Source organism: Chrysemys picta, chromosome 4, assembly GCF_011386835.1.
Source record: "Chrysemys picta bellii isolate R12L10 chromosome 4, ASM1138683v2, whole genome shotgun sequence".
Classification (NCBI taxonomy): Eukaryota; Metazoa; Chordata; order Testudines; family Emydidae; genus Chrysemys; species Chrysemys picta.
The window spans coordinates 10,695,903-10,717,712 of NC_088794.1; the positions used below are offsets into that span (position 1 = coordinate 10,695,903).

The 21,810-nt window shown below is 58.6% G+C and overlaps 1 protein-coding gene across 10 annotated transcripts; it reads right to left on the bottom strand.

Annotated features, from left to right (window-relative positions):
• Nucleotides 1-225: 225 nt before the first annotated feature.
• On the bottom strand, nucleotides 226-21,553 carry LOC101937286 (aldehyde dehydrogenase family 3 member B1-like). 10 transcript variants are annotated; one of them, XM_065594535.1, is made up of 12 exons: nucleotides 21,422-21,553; nucleotides 16,772-17,076; nucleotides 12,454-12,579; nucleotides 10,447-10,609; nucleotides 8,469-8,579; nucleotides 8,114-8,234; nucleotides 6,373-6,458; nucleotides 5,937-6,018; nucleotides 5,226-5,612; nucleotides 4,787-4,953; nucleotides 4,376-4,475; nucleotides 226-3,784 (listed from the first exon to the last, which is right to left on the bottom strand). In XM_065594535.1, exons 3-12 carry the CDS (start codon nucleotides 12,528-12,530, stop codon nucleotides 3,591-3,593), a joined length of 1,488 nt encoding a protein of 495 aa, XP_065450607.1. In that variant the 5' UTR covers nucleotides 12,531-12,579; nucleotides 16,772-17,076; nucleotides 21,422-21,553; the 3' UTR covers nucleotides 226-3,590. The 10 variants fall into 10 exon arrangements, with proteins under 10 accessions (XP_065450607.1, XP_065450605.1, XP_065450604.1 ...); XM_065594533.1 differs by having other exon boundaries at nucleotides 16,772-17,267; XM_065594532.1 differs by having other exon boundaries at nucleotides 16,772-17,342.
• Between the last annotated feature and the right edge of the window lie 257 nt (nucleotides 21,554-21,810).

Sequence of the window (21,810 nt, forward strand, 5' to 3'; positions counted from 1 at the left end):
ATTTTTAAATCAGCAGGCCTAGATAACTCCCACCCAAGAGTTTTAAAAGAGCTGGCTGAGAAACTGCTGGACCATTAATGATGTTCAATACATCTCAGAAAATTGGGGATGCCCCAGAAGACTGGAAGAAAGTGAATGCTGTGCCAATAATTAAACTGGATAACCTGGGTAATTACAGGCCTGTCAGTCTGACATCAATCCTGCACAAGATAATGAAGCAGCTGATACAGGAACAAATTAATAAAGAATAAAAAGAGGGCAATGTAATAACTGCCCGTCAACATGGGGTTATGCAAAATAGATCCTGTCAAACCAACCTAATATCTTTTTTATGAGATTACAAGTTTAGCTGATAAAGGTAATAGTATTGATGTAATAGACTTCTGTAAGGCATTTCACTTGGTATCACATTTTGATTAAAAGCTAGCATAATACAAAATTAACATGTCACACACTAAATGGATTAAAAACTGGCTAAGTGCCATATCTCAAAATGTAATTATAAATGGGAAAACGTCATTGAACGAGTGTTTCTAGTGGGGGGTCACCCAGGGTTCAGTTTTTGGCCCTATGCTATTTAACATTTTTATCAGCAACCTGGAAGAAAACAAAATCATTGCTGATAAAAGTTTGCAGATGATGCAAAGATTAGGGAAGTGGTAAATAATGAAGATTACAGGTCACTAGCAAACCAGATTCATTTGAATATGGCTAAACATAAATGTCTACATCTAGGAACAAGGAATATCAGCCACACCTACAGGATGGGGGACTCTATCCTGGGAAGCAGTGACTCTGTGAAAGACTTGGGGGGTGTGATGGATAAGCAACTGAACATGAGCTCCCAGTGCAAGGCCGCAGCCAAAAGGGCTAATGGGATCCGGGGATGCATAAACGGGAATCTGGAGTAGGAGAAAGAGATGATTTTACCTGTATATTCGGCACTGGTGTGACTGCTGCTGGAATCCTGTGTCCAGTTCTGCTGCTGTCATGGGGTTTGCCAGTCACCGCTAGGGGCACCCCCTGCTGGCTGCTCTGGGGCATAGCTCTTTCAGCCTGATACCCTCTTCTTGCTGTTCCTTGGCCTGTCTTGCTCCAGGGCCCCACTCTTGCTCCTCAGGAGCCCTCCAGCCAAGTACACAATGGTCCTCCCCTTCCAAGGTTCTACAAAGTCCTCCACAGCGTCCCAGGCACACCCCTGGCTGAGTCACACCCCCTCAGGGACTGGGATGAACCTTCCCAGTCGGTCTTCACGATCACTGCCTGGATCATGCCCCTCCTTCAGGGGCTGTAGGGGAACCCAGGCCTACCCTCTACTCTGGGTTCCGGTCCAGGGGTCCTATCTCCAGCAACTACCCCAAACCTTCCTGCCTCACTCCTAGACTACTCCCTATCTTGCCTATCCCAGGCTCGCATTGTTCACCCTAGCTAAACCCCTATGTCCTCCTGGTCTACTAGATAGACTCTTTCTCTTGGGAACAATGCCCCTTTCTTTCCCTTATCCCAGGGACAGCGACTGCAGCTCTCCTCCCTGCAGCCTCTTTCTGCCACCAGCCACCTGGTTTTATAGACGCCGCTCCTGTTCCACCACAGGTGAGCTTCCCTTAATTAGAACTCTCCTCTCAGCCTAAATGGTACAGTAAGGGGGGGGGTCAGCTACCAAGGCTTATACTCCCCACTCTTCTCGCAGCGGTAATTGCTACCCCAAACACCCCTTTCGTGGAAAGATGAAGTCAAGGGCAGGCAGCCATTCGTTCAAAGGGTGGACCCCTCGACCCTGATAACAGTAGATTTAAATTCCAAGGAAGGATTAATTCTGCCACCTGTGGAGAGAGTCTATCCAGACCCTTCAAGTACCTAACATACATGCAATTGGAAAATCCTGAGCGACCGGCACTTTGAGGCTGGAAAGCAGAGATAGTTCTGTCAGAGCTCACTAGCAGCTAACAGCCAGGCCTTGTCGTTCCAGGCGGAACAAACAGTCCAGAACATGTTTTTATTCTGAGACCACGAGGAGAACCGCTTCCCCATTAACAGGTAAATGTATCTAGGCAGAGAGCAGTCTGCTATTTAGGAGAACGTTCTGCATGTTCTCTGAACAGTCGGCCTCCTGCGGCGTCAACCATGAAGTGTCCATAGCACGTGATGAAAAGCCGCCAGGTTGGGATGCAGCCGGCAACCCTGCTCTTGTGAGATCAGGTCTAGTTCTGGAGGTAGCATCAAGGGAGGTCTGGCAGACAGGGTCAGCAGAGTAGAGAACCAATGCTGACGAGGCCAAGCCAGTGCTATAAGGATCACGCAAGCACAATCCTTCTTGATTTTTGAGCGGCACTTTGGAAAGGAGCAGCACCAGAGGGTAAACATACCTCAGTTTGTCCTTCCAGGGTAAGAGGAAGGTGTCTGTGAGAGATCCCTGACTGTTATCTGCTCTTGAACAGAAATGAGTCTTACCCAATCCAGCCTGAGAGACCCTTTTAAAGCAGCATGTATTATATACTACGGGTCCAGACTTTATTCTGTTTGCACGTCACAGATGTGATCAAGTCATGATCACTTATACCTAAGCGCCATTCATTTTCAGTTCTGTTATCAGTTCCTCTTTACCACTCAGAACTAGAGCTAATAAAGAATTTCCCCCACGTTGGCAGAAACACTTTTTGAGGGAGGAACTTGTCATCTATAACGTTTCGAAATTCCAAGGGTGTTTCAGTGCTGACAGCATGACTCCTCCAGCATATGGCACTCAAATTAAAGTCCCCCATGATCACGCAGTGTCTCCCCTACACATTAAGATGTATAAGGCTCCGGTCATCCTATTCCCTAGTGCATGGGCAGTGCGTAATAGACCTTGTGTAGCCGCGGCCACAGGGGGAGGGGCGGAGTTCTCCGGCTCCCCTCCCCCCCCATCCTAGCTAGGTCTACAGCGGGGCTGAGACCAGCAAGCGGGGCTGTGGCCTCAGCCAAAAGAGGCGGGGCAGGGGTAGCCCTAGTGTGATTTGGTAGCTGTAACAGACACCAACTAATACCCTGTGCTTTATCTGTTAGGACAGCAGGCTTCAAACATTAGCAACCTGAGAACCCCCATTTCGATTTCAATTTTTTTACAGACCCCCAAGTCCCCCGCTCAACCCTAGGCTCCACCCCTTCCCCCAAGGCCCCACCCCAACTCTTCCCGCCCCTGCCCATCGTCTTCCCCACCTCCTTCCGCCCCCTTCCCCGAGTGCACCCCATCCCCTCTTCTCCCTCCCAGCATCTCCTGCACCCCACTGAACAGCTGTTCCCCGGCGTGCAGGAGGCACTGGTAGGAAGGGAGGGGAGTTGAGGGAGGAACAGGGTGGAGTTGATCAGCGGGGCCGGTGGACCCCAGTTTGAGAAACGCTATGTTAGGACATTGAGCCTTAAATATTCCAGATCATTTTCTTCCATCGTCAGTGGGGGAAAGAGGAAGGCTGGAGAGTGTCTTTAATCTGTGGGAGGGAGGTCAGATTTCCTAGGTCAGCTGGGGGGCTCAAGCCAGCTGCTCCTCCCCCGCATGGCAATCAGGCAACACGTGGGTTGTGTGGTGCTGGGTGGCTGGGCTGGGCCTCCCGTCATAGCAGGGTGCAGGTGCCCGTGCGCTTGATCCTGAAGATGGAGAGCACCAGCCCCATTTTGTGCTCGCTGTAGGGTGGGTAGCGCAGGGAGTTCATGGGCTCCAGGCCCATGCTGCGCAGGAGGCAGGCGCGGTGGTGAGAGAAGGTGTCGAAGCTGAATTTGCCGTGGTACGAGCCCAGGCCGCTGTTCCCTAGAAACAGAGCACAGCTCGGATACGGGCACAGGGCAGGGCCCAGCCGCGCCCCCCTCCCCCTGTACGATCCCAGCCCACTGGGCCCTGCCCACACAGCGCGGTTCAGTCAAGGGGTCCAGCTGCCCCTCCCCCTGCCCATGGTACAATCCCAGCCCACTGGGCCCTGCCCACACAGCGCGGTTCAGTCAAGGGGCCCAGCTGCCCCTCCCCTCTCCCCCTGTACGATCCCAGCCCACTGGGCCCTGCCCACACAGCGTGGCTCAGTCACGGGGCCCAGCTGCCCCTCCCCCTGCCCATGGTACAATCCCAGCCCACTGGGCCCTGCCCACACAGCGCGGTTCAGTCAAGGGGCCCAGCTGCCCCTCCCCCTGCCCATGGTACAATCCCAGCCCACTGGGCCCTGCCCACACAGCGCGGTTCAGTCAAGGGGCCCAGCTGCCCCTCCCCTCTCCCCCTGTACGATCCCAGCCCACTGGGCCCTGCCCACACAGCGTGGCTCAGTCACGGGGCCCAGCCATGCGCCCCCTCAGGGGCTCAGTCCCAGGCCGGGGGTCAGAGAACAGGGGTTGGCTGGGAGCCCAGACGTACCAATCCCACCGAAGGGCAGCGAGATTAGCGTCATCTGCATTATGGGGTCGTTGGCACCAAAACCGCCGCTGCTCGTCCGCTCCAGCACTCGGCGCACCAGCTAGGGGGAAGCAGAGATGGGGGGTGAGGGAGCCCCAATTTGTGCCTGATGCCCACCCGCAGCGACCCCAGTGCTGCCACATCAGATGGCCCAGAGCCCCTCCCACACAGCTGCTTCCTTCCGGGAGGGGTGAGCAGGCCCGGGCGGAGTGTGGGGAGCCAAGCAGAGCCATCCTCCTGTGGAGACTGGCCCCAGGGTGGTGGGGTCGCACTGCCCCAGCAGTGAATGGGTGAAAGGCCGGTTCCAGCAAGGAGCCCTGGCCTTGGGCGTGAGTCCTCAGCCAGATCTCGCCCTAGATCCCTGCCCCGCACCTTGGTGTCGGAGGCGAAGACGTACACGGCCAGCGGCCGCTCCCGGCTGTTGATGAAGGCAATGGCTTCGTCCACGTTGGGCACGGTGACGATGGGCAGGACGGGCCCGAAGATCTCCTCCTGCATGGCAGGCTCCGACGGCTGCACGTCCGCCAGCACCGTGGGGGCTGTGGGGAAGGGGGCATCACTCACTGCACAGGGGCACATGGCAGCCCTCATCCGCCACGGGTCTGCCTCCATCCAGCCCTGCCCTGCCACCAGAGCTCCCCACAGGCCCTGCCCTGCCACCAGAGCTCCCAGCGCTCATTTCTCCACCATCGGGGCTCCCCCTCCCCTGCCCAAGGGCCCCGCACCTTGACATGAATGGGTCCCCTGAGCCCCCGTGCCCTGGCATGGATGGGTCCCCTGGATCTCTGTGCCCTGGTGGCGGGGCCCTCACCGATGTAGCGCTCTCTCTCGTCCGTCTGCCCCCCGATGGCCACGCGCCCGCTGCCCAGCAGGGCCCGGATGCGCTGGAACTGCTTGTCACTGATGATGCGGGCGAAGTCAGGCGACTCCCGGGGCTCGGGGCCGAAGAACTGGGTGATGGCGTGGTGCAGGGCGGGCAGCAGCTTCTCCTGAGTCTCCGCGCTGCACAGTACGTAGTCGGGCGCGATGCAGGTCTGCCCCGCGTTGAAGCAGCGCCCCCAGACCAGCCGGTTGGCCACGTTCTGCAGGTTGCTCTCGTCGGCCACGTAGCAGGGGTTCTTGCCCCCCAGCTCCAGCGTCAGGGGTGTCAGATGCTTGGCCGCAGCTGCCATCACGATCTTGCCCACTTGGGGGCTGCCTGCGGAGGGTCAGGAAGGAGCGTCAGGGCAGAGACCCGCCACTCTTCCACCCAGCCTGGGGCGCCAGGGACCTTGGGATGCAGGCAGCCCCGGTCTCGCCCAGGAGGGGGAAGGACCCTGCATCTGGCTGGGGGCTCCAGTCACTCCCAGCCCCCATCTTCAGGGGCCTCAGGGCTCAGAGAGCCCTGAGTGTGCACTGTGGCAATGGTCTCTGGGGGCAGCCCCCTGGGAAAGGGAAGGCAGGGGGGGCTGGAGGTGCCCTCTGGTGTGGAAGGGGAGAGGGGACCATGGGGGAGGGGGGTGCTGGGTCACTTGGGACATACCAGTGAAGAAGATGTAGTCAAACTTGTTTTCCAGCAGCTTTGTCATCTCCACGGGGCCCCCGGTCACCACAGCAAAACAGTCCTGCAATCGGAGAGGGGAGGGTGTGTGGGGTGATCCTCATCCTGCCCCCTTTACTCTGCCCCATCCCTGCCCATTGCTGTACTGTTCCCCTCTCTGCTCCCTGTGGCCCGGTCCCCGTCACGCTCGCGGGGCATTGGGGGGAAGGAGGCACTGGGGAGCAGCTCAGTGGGTGCAGGGATGCAGAGGTCGAGATACTGGGGAGGCACAGAGGCTAGCTGGGTGTGGGGGGCTGGGGCATGGGGGCCAGCTCGGCATGGGGTAGGGGGCTGGGCATGGTGTTAGGCCTGCAGAAGTGGCTCAGCGCCTTGGGAACAGGAGATGGGCGTGGTTCCAGGGAAGGGGGCAGCTCCTTACCTTGTCCAGGTAGCTGGGCAGCGTCTCAGCCAGGAGCTTCTCGGTGCTGCTGCTGATCTCGGAGGGTTTGATGATGACACAGTTCCCTGGGGGGGCAGGCGGGATGTCACTGCGCAGCACAGACACCTCCCCACCCCGGGGCCTCGCCGCAGCACCTCGACCCACCACCGGGGGGCACTGCAGGGAGGTGTCCCTGGCGAACGCACCAGGAGCCTCATTTGGGGCTGCGGGAGGTTGTAGGTCGGGAGCCCTGCCCCAGAGCATGTGGGTGTGACACTGCACCCCATATTCTCACAGTGATATTATTATGATATGATTATGGCATAATGATGATGCATGTTATGCAAGATGGGTCATGTCAGGTGTCACTGGGAAGGTTATGATTTGCTGAATATGATTATCCTATTTCTATGCATATATCTGAAGTTATAAATACTGACTATGTATCTATACTTCAAATGTAATTACACCTGGGTAACGCCCACTAGACAAGATGTTTTTAGTCTAGATAGTGGGTGGGGAAGGCCTGTTCAGGGCAATGGGCGATTAGGAAAAACAATAGGCCATAGGAGAAGCTTATCCCCCACCTGGGGAGCCTCCCTGAGAACGCTACAGACAGCCTGTGAGTAATGGCTGCTATGACGCTACAAGGACATGTGACTGTGCTACTCCATCTTGGAAGGTCAGTATTTTTCCACAAACTGGTTTGAGAACCAAGTTGCGGGAACAAAGGGTTCCCACCATACGCTAAAGCTATATAAGGCAGGAGAGTAACATCATCTGGGGTTCTTCACTCCCCACACGAAGACTCCTGGAAACACCCGAGGAACGAAGACTGAACCGGGGGAAGTGCTGGACCCAGGCTAAAGGGATTTCTAGCCTGGGTCTGAAAGACCTGGGGATTCCAAGCTGTGAAGCAAGTGCAGGTTGTGCCTTAAGACTCTGCAGCCTGCTTGTATCATTTCTCAGGGTGAGAATCTGCTAATTCATATCCAATCTATTTAGTATACTAAGCTTAGTTTGCGTTCTGTACTAGGTAATCTGCTTTGATCTGTTTGCTAGCCCTTATAATCACTTTAAATCTATCTTTTGTAGTTAATAAGCTTGTTTTTGTTTTAATCTAAACCCATGAACTTTGACTGGAGTGCTTGGGAAAAATCTCTGCTTGGTTACTACAACTGTGCATTGCTCTCTTCACATTAAGGGAGAGGCGGACAGGTATTAAACCCATATACTGGCGAGATTTGACCAGGGCAGGACGGTACTGCTCTGTGGTCCCAGGCTGGGAAGCTGGTGGTTAGAGGGGGAGGGATCGCTCAGTGGTTTAAGCATTGGCCTGCTAAACCCAGGGTTGTGACTTCAATCCTTGAGGGGCCATTTGGGGATTGGCCCTGCTTTGAGCAGGGGGTTGGACTAGATGACCTCCTGTGGTCCCTTCCAACCCTGATAGTCTATGATTCTAAAGAACCTGCATGTCATTGCGGCTGGGTGTGTCCCTACCTGTGTGCTGGTGAAAGTGAAGGCTGGTGAAAGTGAAGGCTGGAAGGCTTTGTGGTTTGTCACAGCAGCGCAGTGTGAGAGGGAGCCCAGGCTGGTGGGTCACGGGCGGCTCAGTGATACCCCAGTTCCAGGTGGCACCCCGGGGAGAACCCATCACAGTAGGGACCATGCTGGGGGTGGGAGCTCTGCCTGGAGCAGGATCCGGGCTGTGGGGGGGAAGTGTCCCTACTCCCTGACTCACCGGCCGCGATGGCCCCGACCAGGGGCACCAGGATGAGCTGCAAGGGGTAGTTCCAGGGCCCGATGATCAGCACCACTCCATAGGGCTCCTTCCGGATGAAGGCTCTGTCCAGCTGAGTCACCTGAAGGGGAAGCCTTGGTGTCAGGAGCTGGGGGGAGCGGGTCCCAGGTGGCGAGGAAGTGAACTGGACCATGGGGACAGGAGCCTTGGCTTGGCCATGGGGGCAGGTCCCAGCTCAGCCTTGGGTGCTTGTTTCCGGCCGCCACAGGCCTAGGCCTGGGGGTGTGTTTCTCCCCCCATTTCACTTAGGGGGAGCACGTCCCCGCTCAGCCCCAAGGATGCGTCTCCCCCTTACCAGGCTCTTGTCCACGCCCTCGTCCTTCATCCAGCTGGACAGGTTGTTAAGTGCGTAGTTGACCTCGTTCTTGACCATGATAATCTCGGAGAGCTCCACCTCGAAGGGGGGCTGGGGGCACAGAGCAGCATTAGCTTCATCCCCCACCCCGGCCATGCCCATTCTGGTACTACTTCGATCCGGATGCTGCGTGCCTCTGTGCATCCTACTGCCAGGCACTGGAGGTGCCTGAATCCCATAGCCGGCTGGCTGGAGAGCAGAATTGCTCCGGTGAAGTGAACGGAGCCTGCCCCTGGGAACGGAGGCCCTGGAGGAGATAATGGATACCCAGCCAGTGGGCCCTTAGGCTGGGCTCCTGAGGGCAGGGGCAGGGAGGACAGCGTTAACGGCCTGGGCTTGCGACTGCTGCTGGGAAACAGAAGCACAGATGAGGGGAGAGCGAGTGGAGCTGGAGCTCAGAGGATCAGGGCATAGCACAGGGGCTACAGGGTTAGGGGCTGGCTCTCTGGCTTCCACCAGTGCGAGCTCTACCCTACGCCCCCCTCCTCCCCCGCTTACACTTTGCTGCCTTGCCGACCCTGGATTCCAGGTGACACAGGTTACCAGGTTTGGAAAGGGCTGCCTGGAGTCGCCGCAGATCTTGACAGACGGGCATTGATTCCTGAGGGGTAAAAGGCTCCGAGCAGGAGTCTGGCTCAGTGGGAGGCGCCAGGCAGAGCTCTCAGTGTGAAGCAGGAGGGCGGGAGCCCAGAGGCTCCATTTCAGAGGCAGTGAGGCCACATGGCCAGCCCTGGAGGAGGAGTGGGATCTCTTGGGGGGGGGGGGAGGAGCTGGCGCACTGAAGGGCTCCTCCGAGCAACTGTTTAAAGACGGGGCACAGACCATGATACAACCATGGCCTGGGACACATAGCTCTGCCCATCCACCACTACAGACCCCGAGGGTGGCATGCGGCAGGGATGGGACCAGCTGGGGGAAGCTCACTGGGGTGGGGGCAGCTCACTGGGGTGGGGGCAGACGCAGTGCCGTCTCCCCAGGCAAAGGGTCCCCCCATGGGTCAGTGCAGTCCCCAGGCCAGAGGCACCTGGACTCCTCACCAACTCCAGACTCTCACGCAGCCGCCTGGGTGCATGAGGCCTTCTGCCAGCTCCGGGTGGCCGAGAGATGCTGACCCATCTCGGCGGGCGATCACTGGCCTCGGATATCCTCGCCTTTGTCACCTCCCAGCTGGCCCCCAGCAACACGACAGGCCTGGGCACAGAGCCATCCCGCCCACAGGAAACGCCAGTAGGTGCAGGTCACCACAGCAGGTTCCTCAGCGCCACAGGCTGCCAGGAGCCCCTCACCCCGTCCTCTCGCCCGGCACTGGCGCCCCACAGACTAGAGAGACCAGGGCTGGATCCTGCGCATCTTAGCGCTCCATGGCCTGGGCCCGGCGCATCTAACAGAGCCTAAAGCCCTGGGATAGGAACTGGAGTCAACAGCTCCACTCCTTGGGCTGGGGGACTCTCTGCCACCAGGCAGATCTCATCTGTGCAGGAGACAGAGCCTCCTTGGGGGCTGGTCACAGCCCAGGGAACAAACTGTCCCGGGAACTAAGGGTCGTCCCAGCCTTCCCCATCCAAAGGCAGGCGCTGCTCCCACTGGCCTTTGCTAATAGAACCCAGGGCAGTAAGGACATTTAACTAGGCCCTACCAAAACACCCCCACCTGCACAGACACAGACCCACCCCCATGGGAGTAGAGAGGGGACCACACGCCGCAATCACCTCGCTTAGTGCACGGCCCACAGTCCTCCACTCCTGCGGGGAGGAGGGTGGGCCAGGAACCTGGGCAGACGAGACCCCAGTGTGCCCCCTGCTCTCTGTGCTGTGGGGGATCCCCAGGGAGACTCCCATTCCCCCCCAACCCTGTCCTACAGGGAGACCTGCCCCCCCCTTGCCCTGAGCTGGGCTCTGGGCTCAGCCCCATGTCTCACCTTGCGCATGTCCGAGGCCATGGCATCCAGGATGGGCTGCTTCTTGTCATCCAGGAAGCGGCCCAGCGCCTCCAGCTGGGAGACCCGGTGCTCAGCGGCGCGCGTCTTCCCCGTGAGCCAGGCAGCGCGCAGGCTGCTCACCAAACTCACATAGGGGCTCATGCTGGGGGAGGGGGCAGGTCAGCCTGTGTTGGGGGGACCCGGAGTCCTCGCCCCATCCCCGGCTCTCCATCCACACAGCCACTGACCCCCACCCATCTCCACAGCCTCTGATCCTTCCCCCTGCATCCCCACAGCCTCTGAGCCCCTAACCCCCATCTCCCTGCAGCCCCTGCCCATCCCCACAGCGTCTGAGCCCCTAGCCCCCCTGCCCCTCCCCATAGCCTCTGAGCATCTAACCCCTCTTCCCCTGCAGCCTCTGCCCATCCCCAAGGCATCTCCGCCCTTAACCCACCCTCCCCCTGTAGCCCCTGCCCAGCCCCATCCTATCCCCATAGCCTCTGAGTCCCTCCCCCACCCCCTGCAGCTCCTGCCTATCCCCATGACCTCTGAGCCTCTGACCACACCCATCTCCACAGTCCCCAACCCTGACCCCTATGGGGAAGCACAGGCAGTGGGGGGGGGGGGGAAGGGGGTGGTCCAGCCCCAGAGGGGCTCAAATGGTAGTGAATTACAGTGAAATCAGGGACTGGGGGGCAGCCCTCTTCTGCCCCCTACCGCCCCATGGAGCAAGCCCCGGCCTCACTGCCTGATCACCCTGCCCCTGCAGCAGGCCCCACCCACAGTACCTATTCGCCTCGCCCCCTGCAGCAGGCCCCGCCCACAGTACCTATTCGCCTCGCCCCCTGCAGCAGGCCCCGCCCACAGTACCTATTCGCCTCGCCCCCTGCAGCAGGCCCCGCCCACAGCACCTGATTCCCTCCGGGCCAGGTAACAATCGCTGCTGTTTTGTGATTGGCACAGCCCCGCCCCCTTCCCGTTATGCTGATGGTGATTGGGCAGCCGACCTCGAGAGGAAGACGGTGATTGGCTGAGCCAGGGGAGGGATCATGTTGTGGCCCGTCACTCGCTATGATTTCCTGCCCGATGATGCGGCCACGGCTCCGCCCCCCAGGGCAGAAACGTAGAGCCGCCAGTGCCCAGCAGTGCAGTGCTGGGAGCCAGCACTCCTGGGTTCTGTCCCTGCTCTGGGAGGGGAGAGGGGTTTGGGGGGTTAGAGAAGTGGGAGGGGCTGGGAGCCAGGACTCCTGGGTTCTATCCCTGCTCTGGGAGGGGAGAGGGGTTTGGGGGGTTAGAGAAGTGGGAGGGGCTGGGAGCCAGGACTCCTGGGCTCTATCCCTGCTCTGGGAGGGGAGAGGGGTTTGGGGGGTTAGAGAAGTGGGAGGGGCTGGGAGCCAGGACTCCTGGGCTCTATCCCTGCTCTGGGAGGGTGGGGTCTGGTGATTAGAGCAGGGGGCAGGCAGGTCTGCTGGGTTAGAGTGGTGCGCTGTGAGCCAGGACTCCTGGGCTGTAGCCCAACTTGCGGGGTGGGGTCTAGTGGTTAGAGTGGGGGAGGGCTGTAGGCTGGGGCTCCTGTGTTCTTTCCTGGCTTGGGGAGGGCAGTGGGGTCTGGTGGTCAGAGTTACTGATTTATCCTCCCATCAGCATCCCACACAGGTGTGACCCGAAGGGCCGGTGGCCCATGGCTCCCTGCTGTCAGTGTGAGGCTGGGCCGTGCTGAGTGTTGGTTTGGTTGGGAGGAGACTCTGCCATTGGGTGCTCTCCCCAGTGAGATGCTCTGAGGGGCAGGGACTGGTGGCTTAGCGCAAGAGCCCAGCACTGCCACTCCCCTCCTAGGCCCTAACCCTGCTGCAGCCAACAGGGCTTGGCCTGGGTCCCCTTTGTGTGTGTGGGGTCTGGCTGCCCCAAGCCTTAAACCCGCTAGTTCACCCACTCGGCTCTGCACCACACCTCCCTGACAGCTGTGGTGACCCAGAGTTTGGTGTCTCTAGGCACTCGGCCCCTCACCCAGCAGCTGTGGAGTCCGTCTTGCCTGTGTCGCTACCCGTGGGCGCCTTCCCTGGGGTGTCTCCTTTTGTGTCCATGTTGTTACCCTGGAAGGTGCTGGTGGCTTTCAACAAACGTGTCTTTGATCTATAGAAAGTCATAGACCTGGTTAAAGCCAATGGCTGTGCTAAGCACCTGTCTTTCAGGCCAAAAGAATGCAGCAATTAAATATCATTTTGTGTAGTGATAGCTGGAAACAGCAGGAAGCCACTGACCAAGGCAATGAACCTCATGGCAAAGCTAATCACAAGCTAAGGAACGAGGAGTACTTGTGGCACCTTAGAGACTAACATTTATTTGGGCATAAGCTTTCGTGGATTTTAGCCCACAAAAACTTATGCCCAAATAAATTTGTTAGTCTCTAAGGTGCCACAAATACTCCTCATTCTTTTTGCTGCTACAGACTAACACGGTTAGCACTCTGGAACAAGCGAAGGAGTTTCTCTGGGATTGATTGCAAATGTGGGGGGTGGGGCAAGAGGGGGAAACTGACTGGTTGTGAGTGAAATAGCAGTCATGCAGCGAGAGATGCAGCAGAGAGCAGGGCCCTGGAGGAAGCAGAGACCGGGCTGCCTTTGGGAGCAGCAGACTTGGACTTCTGAGCAAGGGACCTGCCTCCTGTTTGTTCCTGCTGGGCGCAGGGGACCGGACTCTGCCTCTGTTCTTTGGGCAGAAACAGGATTGCACCAAAGAACAGCCCTGACATGTAGCCTCTGTTTCTGCTTCTAGCGGAAACAGCCTGGCAAGGCCTGAATGAACTGCTGGGACCAAGGGGGCAATAGTGTTTTCAGCTGCAAAGGGAAATGCCCCACGAATGTTGCACCTGGCATGGGGGCGGGGTGACCTGCTGGAGCTGAGGATGTGAAGGGTTTACCGTGGATGGACTGAGGAAATCCCCCGTGATGGGTACAGCAGCCGGACAGAGCTGTGGCCATGTGTGTTTCCTTAACCAAGAGACCCTGATGCAGCCCACCTGGATGTGTGGGACAGGTGGGGACTTTCTCTGTCCCAGGGGCTGGGGCAACGGGGTTATCTCCAGGAGGAGAAATGGGTTCCTTGCATGTGCACAGCTCAGGGGTGCCGACACAGCCCTGGAGCAGGCCTGCCAATGCTGGGAACCCTGCTTCCCTGCCTCACCGGCTCCTGGGAGCCTGGAGCGACTGCTGGGTTACGAGAAGCTTTGCAGGGAGTCAGGCTTATCCTGATTTCCCCAACTGTTGTTCAAGGGGTCACTTCCTACCCCACCCAGGGAGAAGGGTGCCCCAGGCTACAGCCAAGATAGGGAACATCCCTCCCAGCACCCCACAACTCCTCTCCTGTGTCTGCCATCCAGCAGGAGAGCAGCTGCCTCCGGATGCCTGGCTTCTGCAGTGACACTGCCATTTGCTCCAACATCCATGAGGAGTCTGGGGTTTTCCAGGATTCAGGGGCCTCGGGAGTCCTGCAACCAGTGAGGAAGGTCGTCACTGGCACAGCACTCAGCAGTACCCAGTTCCAAGGGGGGACGCAGCCTATCGCAGTGGACGGCGCAGAGGAGTACAGAGTACCGCTCGGCTTCTGGCCCTCGCTGGGTTCAGTAGAGTGTTGAGGGGTCCCTATGGGGTAGGGGGGGTGGCAGCCCGGGGGAGATATGATTCGGTCTCAGGGTTAGCGTATTTGAGCTATTGTAAATAGAGGGGAGCGGAGAGCCCAAAGCTTAGCCTGGGGTGCTCAGCGAACGCAAGCTCCTTCCTGGGTGCGTGCTAGGACGGGGAGCAGGAACCTGTCACCCAGCCACCCCACCCACTACGTTCCCAGGCACTTGTAACAGGCCAAACCTGTCGGACCCGCTAGCCCGCCTCTCTGCCCGGGGGAGGCCCAGCTTGTCCAAGGAGGGGGTGCGACCCACCCCAGGCAGGTCTGAGCAGTGAGAGGAGACGTGTGGGTCTAGGAGCCCCTGGGCAACTGGCTCTGATCTCCGCATATCGCTCGGGCAGCAGGCCCGAACAGGCCCGAGGAGAGCAGCTGGGACCCATGGGACTCAGCCATCTGACTGCCAGCTCCCCTCCCTGTCCTGGGCCTGTCCCCTGTCCCAGGGCTGGTCCTCATGTCCCATGTTTGTCTGTCTTCCACAGGACAGGAGCGATTTTGTCTGTACAAAGTGCAAACTGGTCTCCATCTTGGAAGAGAAGGTTCGAGGTCCGGAGAAACAAGTATCGACCCTGCGTTGCATAAAAGAAAATGAAGATTTCCTGGACAGACGTCAGGATATACGTCTACGGGCACAACGTTCTGAAGAATCAGAGCAGGCTGTGCAGTGAGAACAGAGGGACGGTGAAGAAATCTGGCAGCATGTGACCTCCAGAAGAAGAAAGAGGAGCGTCCACGTACCAGCAATGCAGATATGGGTGAGCAACCGTCTTCATGTTCTCTCCACAGGTACTAATGCGGAGAGTGGACTAGATGATACATCTGAGGGAAGGGAGCAGGAGACTCCACCGATTGGAAGGCATGAGATGCGCTGTCCTAGGGATGGGGGTTCCACGGCCACCGCTCCCAAGAGAAGGAGGCGGATGGTGGTGGTCGGGGACTCCCTCCTCAGGGGGACTGAGTCATCTATCTGCCATCCCAACCGGGAAAATCGAGAAGTGTGCTGCTTGCCAGGAGCTAGGATTCACGATGTGACGGAGAGACTGCCGAGACTCATCAAGCCCTCGGATCGCTACCCCTTCCTGCTTCTCCACGTGGGCACCAATGATACTGCCAAGAATGAAGCGGATCATTGCAGACTACGTGGCTCTGGGAAGAAGGATCAAGGAGTTTGAGGAGCAAGTGGTGTTCTCGTCCATCCTCCCTGTGCAAGGAAAAGGCCTGGGTAGAGACCGTCGAATCGTGGAAGTCAACAAATGGCTACGCAGGTGGTGTCGGAGAGAAGGCTTTGGATTCTTTGACCATGGGATGGTGTTCCAAGAAGGAGGAGTGCTAGGCAGAGACGGGCTCCACCTAACGAAGAGAGAGAAGAGCATCTTCGCAAGCAGGCTGGCTAACCTAGTGAGGAGGGCTTTAAACTAGGTTCACCGGGGGAAGGACACGAAAGCCCTAAGGTAAGTGGGGAAATGGGATACCAGGAGGAAGCACGAGCAGGAGAGCGCAAGAGGGGAGGACTCCTGCCTCAGACTGAGAAAGCGGGACGATCAGCGAGTTATCTTAAGTACCAGGCAAATTGGTTGAAGAACAGAATTATCAGACACATAGATGAACACGATTTGTTGGGGAAGAGTCAACATGGTTTTTGTAAAGGGAAATCATGCCTCACCAATCTACTAGAATTCTTTGAGGGGGTCAACAAGCATGTAGACAAGAGTGATCCAGTGGATACAGTGTACTTGGACTTTCAGAAAGCCTTTGACACGATCCCTATTAAGCAAAGTCCTCTTATGGATTGGTAACTGGTTAGAAGATAGGAAACAAAGGGTAGGAATAAATGGTCAGTTTTCAGAATGGAGAGAGGTAAATAGTGGTGTCCATTTTTGCCCCCCATATCCCTGCATGGGTCTCTGGCCCTTGCATCCCGGGTGGTCCTCAAGCCGCCAGTCCAGGGCTGGGCACAGCACCCAGGGCCTTACCACAAGCCTCTCCTGGCTCTGCTCACTCACCAGACAGCAGAAGGGCTGGGACCTCCTCTGGCAAGGGGGCAAGAAGCTGCCCCAGAGCCCAGCCGCGCTGACACTTCCCCACAAGGTGCTATTTGCACTTATTGCATTAGCCGCCTGGTGAGCTGGACCCAGTCTACAGACCCCGACGCTGTCCACACAGGGCCACCAGGAGATATCAGACAGCACCAACTCCAACTCGTTCCTGGCCTGGGCCTGGATCAGAGCCAGCACCCCCTAGAGGGGAAAGGCCCCCTGCTCATTCCCTGACCCTCTGAGCCAGCCAGCCAGCCCTGCACCCTGGGAGCAGATAGGAACTGGCGCCTCCTAGAGGGGAAAGGCCCATTTCCCATTCTCCCCCCCCCCCCCCCCACACACACCCGAGCAAGCCTGCCCTCCCCACTCCCCAGGGCTGGATTGGAGTAGGCCCATATCCCATTCCCTGCCCCCGAGCCAGGTACATGCTCTGGGCCTGGATCAGAGCCAGCACCCCATAGAGGGGAAAGGGCCTATGTCCCTTCACCCCCTCCACCCCCAGCCAGCCAGTGCCCCACCCTGGGGCTGGAGCGGAGCAGGCACCCCTAGAGGGGAAAGGCCCTGTTCCAGGCCGGATGCCCCATTGCAGTGGCTCAGCGAGGGGCGTGTACCTGAGGTGCTGCCCATGTACTCCGGAGTTGGGTGCTGTTGAGGTGGGAGCTCGGCACCTCGCTGGCTTCTCTCAGGGATTTCCTCCGACTCAGCCCTCTCGACAGTGTTGTTTGCTCAGTGCTTCACCCCGGCAATCCCCGTGGGCGGGTGGAGCCAATTGGGGCACAGGAGGGAGGGCTGGCCTCAACAAGAAAGCCCAGAGAACAGGGACCAAGGCACCCACTCCCCAGAGCTGCTGGGCACAGCAACGGGGTGCCAGGGCCTGCCCGAGTCTCCCAGAAGAGAGACAGAGTCTGTCCCGGGCCTGTATTAGCAGGGGCAGTTGGTGAGTGCCAAGGTGTATGTGGGCCGGGCAGTCCCCTGGCCTTGCTGCCCTCCATGCATTGATGTCCCCATTTCAATCTGTGGGTGCTCTCCTCAAGGATTTCCACAGTTGGCAATGCCCCAATGGGGTGACCTTCCCCCAGACTCACGCAGTGCTGACCCACCAGGCTCCTGAGTAAGGGGGGGCACAGGATCCCTCAGCCTCACTGGCGTTACCTCTTCTCTGCACAGCACCCAGCCTGCTGCCTGCCGGGGGTTGCATGAGCTGCTGTGCTGATGGTGCCTAGCTGCCTGGCATTCCCGATGTGTCAACCTGCCGTGATGAGCCTGATGCTGGTTCAAGGGTTAGTGTTTTATCTGCGTGGAGGTACCAGAGTCTACAGGGTTCAGCCTTGGTGCCTGGGGCAAGATCCCCTGAGCTGGAATCCACAGGGATGGGAAAGGCCCCAGCCAGTCCCTCTCCTGGGCCCAGAGCAGGACTCACCCACCCCCTGTGCTGCCCCTAGCGGGAGCCTGGCATCCATACTGGCCAGCAGGCTTGGTAAGCATCACTGCCCTGCCTGCCCGAGGATAACATGGCAGAGCCAGTACAGCTCCGTCCTGGGCGGCTCCATCCCACAGCTGCCTGCAGCCCTATGCTCTCTGCCAGCGTGACTGCTCCCCAGCCAGCTAGGGACTCCCCTGCCATCCTATCCCACATTAGCACAGCTCTCGTTACCTGCCCCACCCTGTGTGTGTGTTCCCACGACTGTGTGACGACCCCCAGGGTGTCAGCTCCTGCTCATGTCCTGGCCCTTGGCCATTGCTCTGTCCTCACAGCTCCTCCCAATTGAGTGCCCCCCCCCCTGCAAGCAGTTAAATTGGATGGGCCCTCAGCCCACCCCATGTGACACCCCCTGCGCCCCACCCCACAGTGCCTTCCGTGTTTGCCAACCAGCAGGGGAGCATTGACTGCAGCTGCGAGGGACCGGCCTCAGGACGCCTGGGTTCTTCAGTGCCTCAGTCAGTCACTCCAGCATCGACCAGGAGCAGGGGGGCTATCCAGGCTCAGGGGCCCTGCAGCGGGTGGGGAAGGAGGCCACTGACAGGAGTCAGCAGAACCTCATTCAAAGGGAGGCAGAGTTTGGGGGTGGCACAGAGCCTCCAGGAGGTTGAGGAGGCACCACTGCCCGAGTGCCAGGGCCCCTGGTTGGAGGGAGCCCTAACCCTGTGCAGCAAGCAGAGGGGGACAGAGCGCCGCAGCAGGGAGGTTAGTGTGGGGAACACAGCAAACAGCTCCTTCCTGGAGAGGTCTGGGCATGGAGAGGTGGGTGTCCAGGCTGGGAACATGGGCCATTCCCGTTAGCAGCGAGTGCCTGTGCCCTGGTAATCACCAGGCTGGCAGCAGCCCCACATGGGACCATCACGCAGCCACCCACCTGCCCACGTTCCCAGACGCCTGGAGCTGGGCAAAGCTGTTTGAGGCCGGAGTGACCCTAGAAACGTACGCTGGCCTAGCAATGCGGGTTATGGGGGTGATTTCTTCACATTTCTATACCAGCTAGAGCCCTGGCGCACACCCAGCTAAACCATCCAAATCCAAATCCTTTTGCCACTATAGTTTATTTTGCTCAGGGAACTGGCAAACGGACTTTCCCCTGGGGGTTGCCCACCTGGTTACAGTGATGTTGTCACGATATTCCTATCAAGATAGCTATCCCAGCACACCTCTCCTAGTGCCCCGAGCACCCCCTAGGGACTGCAGCCACTGCCTGCCAAGGACAGGGTACCTGCTATCCCCTGGCGACATGGGATGGCTCCTGGACTGCACAGGCCCCTGGGAAGGGATGAGCTCCTTCACCCAAAAGCTTCCCCAAGGATGAGGGGGTGCTACTCCCTCCCAGGGGGCTCCCAAGGGGGTGTGAGCAGCAACAGGGCACATGAGGGCCAAAGAGAAGGCAGGAGCCCCAGGGCAACTGACCCCGATCTCCCCATCTGGCTCCTCCTGGGGCAGGCTGGAGATCAGCTGGGATCCATAGCCATGTGGCTGCCAGCTCCCCTCCCTGTCCTGGGCATGTCCCCTGGCCCAGGGCTGGTCCTTAGGGCCACAATTCGAGTCAGAGGAGATTTGCACTGGGGTAAACAGCTGCACTCTCTATCTCAGGTCCTTATCCAGCCCAGGGCCGGCTCCAAGGTTTTGGCCGCCCCAAGCAGCCAAAAAAAAAAAAGCCGCGATCGCGATCTGTGGCGGCAATTCGGCGGGAGGTTCTTCGCTCCGAGCTGGAGTGAGGGACCGGCCGCCGAAGAGCTGGACATGCCGCCCCTCTCCAGAGTGGCTGCCCCAAGCACCTGCTTGACAAGCTGGTGCCTGGATCCGGCCCTGATCCAGCCCCTGTCACTGCAGTATCTGGACACCTCACACGCCTTTGTGTGTTTATCCTTTCACCCCCAGTGCAGCAGGGCCGGATTGTGAGCCCCATTGCACAGCTGGGAGCTGGGGCACAGAGGCTAAGGGACATGCCTAAGGGCACGGAGGGCTTCTGTAGCAGAGCAGGGAATTGAACCCTGGTCTTCCTGGCAGCCCTGAATATTCACACACCTGCTCAGCCTCCCTCCTCTAACATGAGTCTCACCCAGGCCAGCAGCTCACATCTAGCCAGGAGGGGGCCAGGTAAGTGCTGCCCTATGGCTTTCTGCAGCAGTGTCAGGGGCAAGGCTGGCACAGAGGAGAAATGGTGCCGTCTGGACCCTGCTGACTGACTGTGGTGTGTGGCACTAGCCATTCACACTGTGCTGAGCATGTCCTGTAGCCACAGCACAGAGCCCACCCTCCACTCACTCCAGGTGCCTGACTCACCTGCCATGCCCAGCAGGCAGCACACTGACCTGGGCCACAATTAATGTGTTAAGCAACAGAGGGTCCTGTGGCACCTTTAAGACTAACAGAAGTAGTCTTGCATCTGAAGAAGTGAGATTCTTACCCACGAAAGCTTATTCTCCCAATACTTCTGTTAGTCTTAAAGGTGCCACAGGACCCTCTGTTGCTTTTTACAAATTCAGACTAACACGGCTACCCCTCTGAATTAATGTGTTAAACACTGGCCATTGCTGTCACGCCCACGGGACCTGCATTAGCAGCCCTGCTTCCCTGGCGTTTATTCCTCCCATCCACACACAGTACAGCGTCGCCTGGGGAACCTCTCCCACGCACTGCTGCACAGCTGCAATGTACAGCAGTTTGCAGGCACCTGCAAAAAAATCTCAGAGCACTGGGGCAGGGCCGCCCAGCAAGGCCGGACCGGCTAAACAGGGCCGGGGAAGCCAGGCCCCCTTCCGGACCGCTGGGCCCCGGTAATTTGTACCAGCTTCCCCCCCCCACAAATCGGCCCTGCACTGAGGGACAGCCGTGGGAGAACTGATTGTTCCACAGGAGCTGAATTGTGTAGGTGCTCGCTGAGCCAGGGGCTCATTACGTTAGTGCCTCAAAAGTCCACGAATTCAGGCAAGGCCAGGCCTGATTCAAGGAGTGCTGAGAACCTCCATCTCCTGCTAAAGCTAGGGGGTTGGCGTGGACACTCCCAGGAACAGCCCCTCGGGAAGTCACACTTCAGAGGGCTGCAAATGGCTCCCAGAAAGCCAGGCACCCAAACGGGGACGCTGTCACAGCACATGCAAGCTCCATTCACGTTGCTAAAGCAACAGGAAGCAAACATGGCTCTAATGGACTTGCCAGCCTGGACAAGGGCACGACTCCCAAGACACCCATTGTCATGGTTGAGTCCCGCATCCAAAAGGAAAGGTCCCTCTGGCTACGGGCTGATTATACCAACCCCCCGGGGCCAGCCGCTGTTGCCACTGGGGGCGTAAGGGGCTCTCCCAACCTCAGCAACAATCTCCTCCCCCAAGGATGGTGTCTCTCCCTCTTCCCATGGTCCCTCTCGCTGGCAGTGTGGGCCCCTGTTGTCCAAGCACCCCACGGTCTCCAGTGCAGTACAGCCCTGTGGATCCCACCCCCATGCTGCAGGTGGGGAACCAAGGCACAGGGGATGCAAGCTTTGTCTACACAGAAAGATTAATCTGGATTAACTGCAGATGCACAGTTAGGGCTCGTCTACACTGGGGGGGAATCGATCCAAGATACTCAACTTCAATCCAAGAAGTCGAAGTATCTTGGATCGAATTACCTGGGTCCACACGGCGCGGGCTCGACGGCCGCAGCTCCCCCATCGACTGCACTATTGCCGCTCGCTCTGGTGGAGTGCCGGAGTCGACGGGGAGCGCGTTCGGGGATCGATCCCAGATAAATCGATTGCTACCCGCTGATAGGGCGGGTAGTGAAGACGTACCCCTAAACTGGATCAGCCGCTGCTAAACCGAAGTGAGACCGTGTAGACCCAGCCACACAGGGCCCTACTACTCTGGATTAACGCCACCAACCCCATCAAACCCCACGTTCCGTCCACGCGTGCGCTGAAAAGTCCCGCCCCACCCGCTCCCTGCGTCATAGGAAGGAGTATACGCCCCCCGCCCACGGCTCTCCGCCAATCCGCGTGTCCGTTATGTGTGTAAATCCGCCCCCATACCACTCCGCCAATCCACTTGGCCGTTCTGGACGTGGCCACGCCCCTTTCCCCTCCACCAATTCGACTGGCCGTCCGGGGGTGACCCCGCCCCCCACACCTTTCACACAACCCAGGCCGCCACTAGTGATCCCGCCCTAAATCCCATCCCTCCG

What these genes read in the sequence shown, in the direction of transcription:
- LOC101937286 (XM_065594524.1), bottom strand. Translation starts at nt 9,353, where the DNA reads ATGGTCTGTGCCCCGTCTTTAAACAGTTGCTCGGAGGAGCCCTTCAGT. An exon ending in TGACTACATCTTCTTCACTG is followed by an intron (nt 5,613 to 5,936) that starts GTATGTCCCAAG and finishes GACCCTCCGCAG; the next exon opens with GCAGCCCCCAAGTGGGCAAG. An exon ending in CGAGAGAGAGCGCTACATCG is followed by an intron (nt 4,954 to 5,225) that starts GTGAGGGCCCCG and finishes CCTTCCCCACAG; the next exon opens with CCCCCACGGTGCTGGCGGAC.